This window comes from Rousettus aegyptiacus, unplaced genomic scaffold, assembly GCF_014176215.1.
Source record: "Rousettus aegyptiacus isolate mRouAeg1 unplaced genomic scaffold, mRouAeg1.p scaffold_m13_p_4, whole genome shotgun sequence".
NCBI classification, from domain to species: domain Eukaryota; kingdom Metazoa; phylum Chordata; class Mammalia; order Chiroptera; family Pteropodidae; genus Rousettus; species Rousettus aegyptiacus.
The window spans coordinates 123,920,001-123,932,851 of record NW_023416307.1 but is presented as its reverse complement, the minus strand read 5'-3'; the positions used below and the strand labels follow the sequence as shown (position 1 = coordinate 123,932,851).

The 12,851-nt window shown below is 33.8% G+C and overlaps 1 protein-coding gene across 4 annotated transcripts in view; it reads left to right on the top strand.

Moving 5' to 3' along the window:
• RASA2 (RAS p21 protein activator 2) overlaps positions 1-12,851 on the top strand; it is a 95,728-nt gene that overhangs the window by 34,649 nt on the left and 48,228 nt on the right. For all 4 annotated transcript variants that reach the window (XM_016141881.2, XM_016141882.2, XM_016141880.2 and 1 more), the window contains exon 5: positions 7,098-7,174. In XM_016141881.2, coding sequence (XP_015997367.1) covers positions 7,098-7,174 — 77 coding nt within the window. The remainder of the gene's footprint in view (positions 1-7,097; positions 7,175-12,851) is intronic.

The window sequence follows — 12,851 nt, the reverse complement described above, 5'->3', positions numbered from 1 at the left end:
TCCTACTTCATTCATAAATTTTTTCACTTGCATAAGTTTTATACAATTCCACAAAAATGTCGTGGAAATGAAAGCTATTGATGAAGCCAAAGGGAAAAACCATGAAACGATTGAATTCAACAGGAATTCCATCTAATAATTATTATTAGTAATTATAACAGTAAATACCAAGCACAGTACTAAGTACTTGATATATATTATCTCATTTAATCTTCAAAATAATGTTATGAGGTATAGGTAGCATTTAGTGGTTAAATGATGTCTCCAAAGTCACAGCAATATTAAGTAATGGAGCCATGATTACAACAGAGATCTTATCTGATTCTAAAACTTCTAACCTCTGTGCTTTACTTCCTTTCACTATTCTGTACTGTTGGTTATAAAAAGGCTTCAACAGAGATCATTAGGAGGGTCTAAGGAACATGTAAGTATAAGAAACAGAAGCCTACTCAAATAAACTCAAAGAAAAAGGAAGGGGTATTAGAAAGTTCCTAGGGAACTTCTTGGAGTATAATTAACAGGAACTTCAATTTGGCCAGAAAGAGCTAGGAAGTTCTCAGGCATTTACAGAGAAGCTGCATCTTAAGTGGAAGTCAGTTTCTTATAATAATAGACTAGATACAGTTCACATAGTCAAAATTATTTTGAAAAGACTTCAGTTTTTTATAAAGTACACTAAAGTATTGGGTACTTGGTTTGTTTTGGGTTGACAACTATGTAAAACAGCTTGCATTTTGGGCTGTGGTGAAGTTGAAATACATACTGTATCTTTAATCTTCCACTCAATGAGCAGTAAATACTGTGAGAGGTGCATGGGAACTGATTGATTCCTACCTATTCCACACTGCTCATTGACTGTAAATGCTTACTGTTTAGTATTTTTTTCTTTCCTTTTCATTTTGTAAAGCGAATAGTTAATGTTTTCTCTCCATCTTTCCCTCTTGTTTTAATATAATTTCACTTTGCAAAATGAAAGGGAAAGAAAAAAACACTAGTCTATGCCCATGCTACCCTGAACAAGCCCAATCTCATCTGATCTTGGAAGCTAAGGAGGGTCGGGCCTGGTTAGTATTTGGATAGTGTTGTAGGCATAAAAAAGAGAGAGAAGGAGAGGGAGAGGGAGAAACACAATTTAATACTGAGATTCCATGATATTCTTTTTGTTTGTCTGATAAGACTGTCTCTCCTGCTTCTCTGTAAATCCCCTCTAATTTCTTGTTGATATCTAAAAAAAAAAAGGCCACTTTAGCCTTTGAGTCTACCTGGCCATATAGCCCCCTCACTCTCCAAGATCTGACTCAGTTCCCTGCCACAATTTAAAGAGAGAATTTGGCCAAACTTGTGTCATATATCCACCGATTGAGGGTAAAGTCACTGTAAAGAAGTCTATTTTGGGGATTGGGTAAGCATATACTCTAAGAAAGGGATTTGGGTAGAGGAAATAATTGGTGTTATCTACTTCAGAGGGGAAGATGTTTGATTTCCTAGCTCTACCACTAATTGGCATTTATACCCCAAATAGTTGCTAACCTATCTATAGTTGCCTGAAGATCTTGATCTGTGAAACGAGAACTTTAGTATACAGAATTCCCTTCAGTTTTTTTTGTGACATGAGAAAACATTATTTAGCCCTCAAATGAAAAGAACCCGGTATAAGTTAGATGGGTCTTATACCAGAACATTTGAAAATTGCCAAGAGCTCTAACCTCTTGCCTAGACTTGCTTCCCAGATGCTTTATTACTTTCAGTAATGTTAATTATTTTGTTTTCTTTTCAAACATTCAAGATACTATTACTATTTCATGAGTGTATTATTCTACACTTTTTGCAGTTTTTCCCTCTGTATTGAACTGTTCTCTTCTCAACCCACTCTAATCTGCCTTTAGACTTCACAGTGGGTCAGAGGAAGAGCGCAAATCCCTCTCACTAATACTACCCATGGCACTGTGTTACTGCTAAGTCTAATGGACATTTTTTAAGTCCTTCTCCCGCATGGCTTTTCAGCAGCTTTTGATATTGTTGACTACTCCCTCCTTTTCGAAGCATACTCTTCTTTAGTTTCTGATCCTGGTTATCATCCTATGTCACTTGGTATTATTTTTCCATATTTTTTGCTGTGTAAATGAAGTTAATTTGATTTGGTGCCTCTTCATGTAAATCCTCTTTTGGCTTCGGTAATCTGCAGCCATGCTGTTAACTATTTAATCCTGGGACTCACAACAAAGTATTTTTCCTTTCTTTATTTCTTAGGTGCTATGATAAAGAGCATGCCTTTACATAAGACCAATTAAACCAAATTTCTCATATGGAGAAATTGGTGCTCTCATTAATAAAGATATTTGTCTCACACAACTTGTACAAGCAGTAAATCCAGATATACTGTCAATCACATCTTTTTGATGTAATTAATATCTTCACCAACAAGGTTATCTTGAATTTCTGGATCATGCCATAAGTAATTGATTGATTTGTAGTTTTTTTCTTGTAATAAATCCTCTACTCTTGCTAAACAAGCATTAAAAAACATTGATTATAGCTAATAATACATACATAAGGGTATTTTGTGCATGCCCAATTAAGACATTGAATGTGAAGATATAATTCATTGTTGCAGGTTGATTTTAAAAAATTATAAATTTATAAACATGAAATAGCAAAAGAATGAACCTAGAATGAACTAGATCATAATAAGTACTTCTTTAAGGAGAAAAACTAATCTATTCATACCTAAATAAGAGATAGTAAATAAAACCTTTTGTTTTTCATCTGACAGGTAGTTATGTCCAAAATGATTTACAGACTTAATTACTTCCATAATGAATATGAAAACATCTATCTGAAATCTGATTTCTTTCCCCCTTATATGAAGAATTTTTCCCCTCATATGAATCAATCTTCACCAGTTGAAATATACTGGATTCTTTTATTTGGAATAGTTGTTGAAATTTAGTGTTTTGTGATAAAAACTAAAAAAATATTTATACTAAAGAAGTTTTAAATGCATATATTGTGTTTTGCTCAAATACCTATATTCATCAGAGTTTCCCAAACGATATGCAGAAGTTCACACATCTTCTATATAGTAACAAGAATAACAATATAAAATTAAAATAACCACAGATTTTTCTTTGTGAAATTTTTCTAAAAGTAATTGAAATAAAGTTAACATATAAAATATTAAACCTTCAGACAGAACCAGAATAGTACAAGTTCTTAAATATGCTAAGACAAATTAACGTGATATAATGCATGTATCAACATAATCAGTGCTATGAAATACATATAAAATAATGCCTTCCAAGAATTTGGTTTATTTTTAATTAAAAGTAAAGAATATGTTGCTAGATGCATGATCTTCCAATGTTTTGTGACATATATAAAAGGTATACTATTTTGTCATTGACTCTTTCTTAGGATATTGGATAAAAAAGTAGCTGTGGACCAAATCATATTGCATGTTTATGATCAAACATACTTCCTTGTCAGATTCTTAAAATTACTTATTTGTATGTAATGGCTATTTTTTCTAGTTGCTTTTAGGATTTTCTTTTTATCTTCTATTTTCAGCATTTATCTTCTATTTTCAGCATTTTTATGTTACATGTAGTTTTCTTTATATTTATCCTACTTGAGTGTTCCTGGGGACTATTGAATCTTCTTAGCCTTGATGTCCTTCAGTTTTGTTAAATTCTATCTACCATTTCACCAGTCCTTTTTTTTTGCTGTGGCTAATCTGCTGTAAAATACATCCTCATTTTGATTATTTGTTAAATTCTATCTACCATTTCACCAGTCCTTTTTTTTTTTTTTTTTTTTTGCTATGGCTAATCTGCTATAAAATACATCCTCATTTTGGTTATTTCATTGCTAAATTCTGAATTTTTCATTGATACATTTTATAGTTTCCAGTTATTTGCTACGTTTTTCATTTTGCTTTCTATATTAAAATGTTTTTTAAACAACTATTTTAACTTCTGTCAGTTAACTCCAGCATCTACATCTCCTGTAAATCTTCTTTTTGTCCATTTTTTTTTTGTTTTTGGTGTTCCACATGCTTAGCAATTTTTAATAGAATACTGGACATTCAAATATAAAATATTTTAGAGATAATTTGAAGTTCTGGATGATGTATGTGTATTTTCTTCCTTCAGAGATTTGCTTTTGACTTATGAGTAGATTAGAGGCAGTTTACCTTAACCTTAATCCAGTTAGGGATTTGGCTGATTCCAGGTTAGATTTCAGTCTTGGTAGGGGCCGGTCTATGTCATTCATTCTTGTTCTTCAAAGCAGAGGTCCTCAACCCTGCAGGCCACGAACCCCTACTGTCTGTGGCCTGTTAGGAACCAGGCCACAGAACAGGAGGTGAGTGTCAGGGAAGGGAGTGAAGCTTCATCTGTATTTGCTGCTGCTCCCCAGCACTAGCATTGCTGCCTCAGCTCTACCTCAGATCATCAGGCATTAGATTCTTATAGGAGTACCAGTCTCTCTGGTGCCAAAAAAGGTTGGGGACTGCTGCTTTAGAGTTTCCAACGGAAAGCCTGGGTATTTACCAGGGCCACTCTTATCTTGGTGGGCCCTGGACTCCAATTTTCATCCGCCCAGCACCATGAGACATTGGAAAGCTTTGATTAAGCTTAGCATCTTAGGCCACTGCTGAAATTAGGTAATCTCATTTAACAAGCTTCTTTGGATGCCCTTCTGGCAACTTCTATTTTATATCTCATTGGCCAGAACTGTATCATATAGCTATACTTAGACACTATCCCTGGCTTCAAAGGAGAGTAGGAAATGTTTAGCTAAACTTATAACTGCTCTCTCAAAAAACAACAACAAAAAAACTTGTTTTCTTGCAATCCAAATCTGCAAAATGATGACAGATGTAAGTAAAACCGAGCTTTTGTATGACTGTAGTAAGGAGTATTAAATAATTTTTCTAAAATGTTCACAGATACAGGTTTCTGACACTGAAAAGTAGCTTCAAATAATTTTTAGAACTTTTCATTTTTCTTTATTAAAAAGCAGCACACATTGGTGGTAGAAACTTTAAAAATCTAGGTGAGCCAAAAAACCTGAAATCCCACCAACCAAAGGTAATTTCTAGTAATCTTATACAGTAATATTAAATACAGTTTATTTTTACAAATTACCATTATATTATACATCCAATTTTGTAACTTGTTTCTTTTACTAGGTATTATGTACATATCTCCATGTTAAGGTATACAGTGAGGTGGTATTTTTCAGTTTAGAAGTTATAATTTCCTTAATTAAAAAACTCATAATCCTAGTAGTATGTGTCTTATGTCTACCTGTTCTGTCTCCATTCTTTTCTTGACCAGATTAATACACAATTATGTTATTGTTGAGTAATACCAGTATAACAGCCTGTGTGAGTAGTGAATTTATTAGGTAGGCTCTGACTCAGTGATAATGATTCCTGGTAGAATCTCATTAAATATCTTTTTATTTCTAGGCTTGAATTGATACAGTGCTGTAATTTTTAATTGTGGATGACATTATTATACTACTTCTGTACTCTATTTTAACGGTTTTTATTGTCTTAGAAATAGAGTAGATTCTAGACATTTCCTGAGAGACATTTGGGAGTGCCTTGTTAGCATACAATTTCTACTATAAAATGCATACATGTTAAAATAGTAAAACCGCTTTGAGATGCAAATGTTGGTGTGGTTGGCGAAGCTCACTCACTAGCTAAGTGACACTCATGGCATGACAACATTCAAAATTCTAGTTGAGTAATTTTACAGATTACTACAGATCATTGATCTCTTCAAGGTCACTGTTGAATAGCAGGGGTTGTGAATATTAAGTGCAGGACTAACAAGACTTATTTTTATAAATATTTCTGCCTAGATTTTAGTGGAAGATTGGCTTAATTTACTTCTAAATGCACCTTACCCCTAAATTTACTAACAATGATGCCTTTCTTTAGAGCTTAGCTTTCTCATGCAAATTTTTGTGTTGAGACCCATCAATATTTATTACTCATCACTTACTGTCTTACCCTGAGCTTCAGATTCATTCTTGTATAACAAATCTCCATAGAATAGGCTGGTTTAGGTTAGATTTCTGTGAAGAATGTCTGAAAGGGATTGTTCCAAGAAGGAACAGTGACTAGATAATGAACTTTCTTACTCTGATGAAATTACATATGTCATCAACCCCTAGACATCACACCCCTGAAATTTCCACTTGGCACCATGAAAATGGCCTTGTCAGCTGGGTGGAGGTAATCCATCAGTGATTCTTAACCAGTTCAGAATTGCTCATCACCAGTGTCACAGGAGAAATATCAAGCTCTAGATTATATTGTTCCTAAGCCTTTGTTTCTTAAGAAGTTGGTAATTTGCTTTAAATTTATACTACTTAGTTTTTTAAAAACCTATTAATGGCTGTTTTAAAAAGTACTCCTTTGTTTTCAGTATTCCATTTTTTTCATCATTGCCTTGGCCATGTATTGTTATCTTTTGTTTATTGTCTCCCCAACTAGACTGTGAGCTTCTTATACGTGGTGACTGTGTGTTATATATCAGTGGATTCCTACCCACTCCCACAGTGCCTCCTAAAATATAGTAGATATTCTATAAATCTTTATTATTTAAGAAAAGCAAATGTTGACAAATTGTCTTACCAGCTTTAACTTAGCTTTATTGTTTTAAATGGTATGATTTCTGTTTTTTAATGACACTGACTCTGTTCTTATTAATGGTTTATCTTTTCTGGAGAAAAACATTCTGTATTTTATAATTTGCTTAAATTGCCTAGATTTCCTAAAATGTGTTATCTTTCTTTGTAATTCCTGATAATCAAAATACATAAATATTTGTTGAAGTAGGCATAAAATTTTTAGATTTGAATACCATGTTTGATATAGCATTTCACTGCTTCTTTCAGATTTTAATCTACATTGTTGGTTATTAGTCGTTTAACAGGTGCTTGATGTGGGCAAAGCCATGTGCTAGGGATCACTAATAGTGCATAATGAAATATTATGTGTACCATTTGTAAAAGTGTATACTTTTATTTTTTGTCAGCAAAATAGACTCCTCAGTTTATAATACTTTTTGTCATTCTAGGGTAAAGTTCACCTTGAATTAAAACTGAATGAACTGATAACAGAGAATGGAACTGTGTGCCAGCAGCTGCTTGTACAGTAAGCCTGTTTCTTTTACCAAAATCAACTAGAAATAATTTTCCATTTTGTATTCTTTGAATCTTAAGCCAGTTGCTTATTTTAAATACTTAAGAAACTTTTTCAGAAATGAAATTGCTATGACATTCCTTTATTAAGTTGATTTCCAATTTGTTTTCTTATCTAATCTACTCAGGTTATGATTAGTGATTAGTTATAAATTCATTCAACAATATTTACTATTGAATGTGGGTTAAATGTTAGATCTAGGCAATCGAGTATTATAGGATCACAGATAAAGCATGTCTACCTGGGCAGGAGGGAGGTGGAAAGGCTGGCTTCCTAGTAGAAGGCCTATAGGAACTCTGATACTGCAGGAGGAAAACATTAGGGACCTTGGGACTAAATCTAAATGCCTACCTTGAGATTTCCAGTATTGATTCTTACTTACTTTGAATCCTTTTTAGCTCTTTTGCCCTCAAGTCATTTTTTATCACCCAAACTCTACTCTTGTAACAGTTCTGGGAGTCTGTTCTAGCGCAGTCCCCTACCTTTTCCCTCTCACCCAAATCCTTTCTCTGTTATCAACAAACTACCCAGCATCCCTGCCTTCTGAATGTCTTCTCTATCTTTGTCTTAACTGATACCTGAATATCCCAGGAGATACTGGCTTTATTTTATTTTATTTTTTTACTTTTTCAATTAGAGGCTGTGTTTCCTACCATACCCACATACCTTAAAGCCAGGGAATAAGATTAGGATAAATGTTACGCTCTTATTGCTATACCAGGCTATAATTTATTCTTTTAATATGAACACCGCAGTTCCTTTGAAGCACCTCCTCCTTTCTCCCTCCTGCTCGTGTTTTTTTCTCTCTCGTTCCCTCTCCCTCCCCCCATATGTATATATACATTAAATACTATATACAGTTTACCCAGTTAATTTTTTTCTTAACTCTTTTAAAGAAGGCTACATAATCATGACCCTTAATATATCAGTATATATTTCCTAAGAATAAAGATATTCTCTTAAATAACTGTAGTAGAGTTATCAAACTCAGGAAATTTAACATTGTTACAATAAAAGTATAATCTGTAGTTGTTATATTTCAATCTGTAGTTGTTATATTTCACTTTTGTCAACTGTCTCAATGTCCTTTAAGACTTTTCTGTCCAAAAAGGGATCCATTCCAAGATCATATATTACATTTAGTTGTCATACCTCTTTAATCTCTTTAACCTGTAATTGTTTTTAGCTTTTCTTTGTCTTTCATGGTATTAAGATTTTCTAAGAATACAGACCAGTTGTTTTTTCAATTTGGATTCAGTAGGTATACTGAAAACAGCTCAAGTTTTGTTTACAGTTCCCCCCTCCCCCCAAACTAAAGAGCATATAGTGAAAGTATCTGGATTAGTCCCCTTTCCACTACTCCCTCCACTACTTGGTTTGGTTAGGTTGTACTTTTGAAATAGAATTAGTTGGGTTGGTTTGGTTGTTTGCATTCAGTTTAATGTTATTTTCTCCCATTCTTGTTGATTTAGTTTTTGAGTATGTAGAATATTAACATGACTTTCAAAGTCAAAACTGTACCAAAAGGCGCTACTTACTCAGAAATGCATTCAGTCCCAGTTCCAGGCAACCATGATCTGATCTCCGTCCTTATAATTTTGCCTTTTCTAAAATGTCACATGAACAGATTCATGTAGCATATAGTCTTTTGTGTCTTGCTTCTTGCACTTAGCAGAATACTTTTGAAATGTATCAGCATTGTTGCATATATCAAGAGTTTGTCTTTTTCAGGTACTGTTTTATTTTTTTTGTCATAACTTTTGGTAGATAACTATCATTTTTATATTACAGATGACAAATGATGTACAGATGATTAAATAAGCCCAAGTTCATATAGAGAGTGGTAGAATCTGGATTTGAACTCTCGCAGTTTGACTTTTTTAAAAGATGCTTTTCTCTTGATAAAATCATAGATTTACAGGAAATTGTAAAGTATAGAGAGGTCCTATGTACCTTGTCCTCAGTTTCCCTCAATGGTTACATCTTACATAATTAACATACAGTGTAGAAACCAGGAAGTTGACATTGTACAGTATATATTGTATTATATATCATTTCATCACACGTGTAGATTTGTGTAACCACTTCCACAATCAAGGTACAGAACTATTCTATCACCATAAAGATCTCCCTCATGCTACCCCTTTATAGTCACACCCACTCTTCCACCACCATCCCTAACCTTTGGCAACCTCTAATATGTCTTCATAGCTATAATTTTGTCATTTTAAGAATGTTATATAAATAGAATCTCACAGTATGTGACCTTTTGAGATTGGCTTTTTTTCGGTCAGATCCATCCAATTGTTGTGTGAGTTTTCTTGTGGATAGAATGTAGTTGGGTTACTTTTAAAATCTACTCTGCCGATTTCTGTCTTATATCATTTATTTTTAATGTAATTATTGATAGGATTAAATTGCCATTTTATATTTTTGTTTTCTGTTCCTTCTGTGTTCTCTCTATGTTCTTTTTCCTGTGGGTTACTTGAACATATTTTAGGAATTCCATTTTGATTTATCTATAGTGTTTTTCAATCTATAGTGTATCTCTTCATATAGCTTTTTTAGTGGTTGGTTTAGGTATTACATTGCATGTGTATTACATTGTAGTCTCCTAATCTGGACATTTTATCTGTTAGAATAAAGTATAAAAGTCTTAACCTTCTTCTAAATTCCTTTAACATTCACCATTTGTAGTATAATTGTCTTAAACATTTCCTCTACATACACTGAGAACCACATCAAACAGTGTTACAGTTTTGCTTCAGCCCTCTAACACAATTTAGAAAAGTTAGAAAATTATATTTACCTATAATTATGCTCTTTCTGTATTCCTTCCTGTTGTTTCAAGATTCCTTCTTTGATCATTGTCTTTATGTTTAGAGAATTTCCTCTTAATTTTTTAAAGATAGGCCTACTAGTGCTATATTCTTTTAGTTTTCCTTGATCTGAGAATGTCTTGAGTTTTTCCTTCATTCCTGAAGGATATTTTCACTAAATATAGAATTCTCTATTGGCAGTCCTTTTTTAACACATTAAAAATGTACTACTTCCTTCTGGCCTCCATGGTTTTTGATGAGAAATCTACTGCCATTCAAATTGTTTTTCCTTTGCAGGTAAAGTACTGTTTCTCTATGGCTGCTTTCAAGATTTTTTTCTTTGTTTTTAGTTTTCTATGGTTTTATTTTGACTGTGACATATCTTGGCATAGATTTCTTTCAGTTTATCCTGTTCGGTGTTTACTCACCCTCTTGAATATATAAATATGTCATTTGCCAGATATGGGGAATTTTCAGCTATTACTTTTTTCTAATACTTTATCAGCCCTGCCGCCTTTTCCTGTTCTGTTTGAGACTTCAATGGCATAAATGTTAGATTTTTTCTGTTATAGCCCCACAGGTTCCTGATGCTCTGCTCTTTTTTTCCCCTCTGTCTATTTTCTCTCTTTTGTTCATTTTGGATAATTTCTTTTGTTCTGTCTTTAAGCTCACTGATCTTTCCTCTGTCCTCTTCTTTCTGCCGTTGATCCCATTTATTGAGTTTTTAATTTTTATTGTATTTTTAAGTTCTGAGGTTTCCATTTGGTCTTTATATGTTTATTATTTCTTCGGTGGTAATTTCTCTTTTTTGCTGAAACTTTTCTATTTTTTTATTTATTTCAAATATATTCCTGATTGCTCATTGAGTGATTTTTACGGTGGCTGCTTTCATATCCTTGCCAGGTAATTCCAACGTCCATGTTATCTTAGTGTTGGTACCTGATGATTGTCTTTTCTTGTTTGAAGATGAAAATGTCTGTTTTTTGTAATGACGAGTCATTTCCAGTTCTGTCCTGGACATTTTGAGTAGTATTGTGTTATGAGACTATAGATCTCATTTAAATCTCTTTTTGCCGAACTCCTCTGCTAGTGGGGAAAGAGGAGTGCCCATTCATTACTGTCAGGTAGAGAGAGAAGTCCAAGGTCTGATTTAACCTCTGTTGATACCCCTGGGGAAGAATAAGAAGAGTTCATTTTTACTGCTGAATGGAAGTGGTAGTTTTGGCTCCCCTTTGACCACTTTGGCTGAGGTGGGGTGGATTGTCTCATTACTTCTCCATGTGGCCTCTACTGATACCATGGTTGGGAGAAGTTTGTTACTCCTAGAAGATGATGAAAGTCTTGCCTTCCCACTCAGCCTTCTCTGACACCACTGTGGCATGGTGGAGGAGGGCCTTATTGCTAGGCAGGGATAGAAAGGCATCTCCATATGCTCTCTAGTGACATCATAGGGGGAAAGAGCTCATTATAGACTGTCAAAGATGGAAGTCTAGGTTCTCTCAACTTTTGGCCTGTTGATGGGGTAAGGGCGGAGCCACAGCGTTTTCATGGTGTTTGATTGGAGTAGGTGGTTATTGTCTAAAAATAGTTCCTGTCTTGCTAAGCTACCCAGTTCCTGGTCCTTTGGCTACAGAGAGCTGGCTTTTTCTTAAAGCAATTTTTTTGTCTGTGCTCATTGATATTCCCAGTTTGGTGGCTTCTCTGCTACTCATTCTGGGATGTATAAAGTGCAGTAGTCTCCCATTATCAGCAGTTTTGTTTTCTGTGTTTTCATTTACCTATAGCCAACCACAGTCTGAAAATATTAAATAGAAAATTTCAGAAATAAATAATTCATGAATTTTAAGTTGTGTTCTGTACAGAGTAGCATGATAAAATCTCATACAGTCCTACTCCTTCCAGCCTAGGATATGAATTATCCCTTTGTCCAGTGTATCCTGTTGTAGATGCTCCTCACCCATTAATCAGTCGTTAGCTGTCTTGATTATCATATCAACTACTGCAGTATCACAGTGCTTATGTTCAAGTAAGCTTTCTTTTACTTAATAATGGCCCCAAAGCACAAGAGTAGTGATGCTGGCAATTCAGATATGCCAAAGAGAAGCTATAAAGCATTTCCTTTAAGTAAAAAGGTGAAAGTTCTCAATAAGGAAAGAAAAAAAATCGTATGCTAAGGCTGCTAAGATCCTTGGTAATTGTGGAAAAAAGTTTGTGCTAGTTTGTTGAGAGACCACATTCACATAACTTATTACAGTATATTGTTGTAATTGTTTTATTTTTTTTTATTATTGTTTCTAATCTCTTACTGAGCCTAATGTATAAATTAAACTTTATTATAGATATGTATGTATGAAGGAAAACTTCATATATGTAGGAGCTCAGTACTATCCACAGTTCCATGCATCTATTGGGGATCTTGGAATGTATCCCCTGTGGATCAGGGAGATTACTTTATAAAGAAAACCCAAGGAATTTATTATCGTGACTTTCCTTAGATTTCAAGATCTCCAGTTGCTTTACCTTCTTCTCTTCGCTTTTCAGAGTTTCCTCATACTTCTTTTATATGAAATGTCCAGAGTTTTTAGCTATACTTAATGAGGGAGATAGAGAGGCATGCATCTACTCCATCTTGTCCTAGAACCGGAAACCAATTCATTTATTTATGAGTAGTATTATGTCATATGGAATTGGTTTATCCATTAACCAGTTTATGGGTACTTGAATCATTTTCAGTCTTATAAAGAAAACTACTATTAATGTCCACCAACAGGTTTTTATGTGGACATGCTCATCTATATTTTTTATATTCA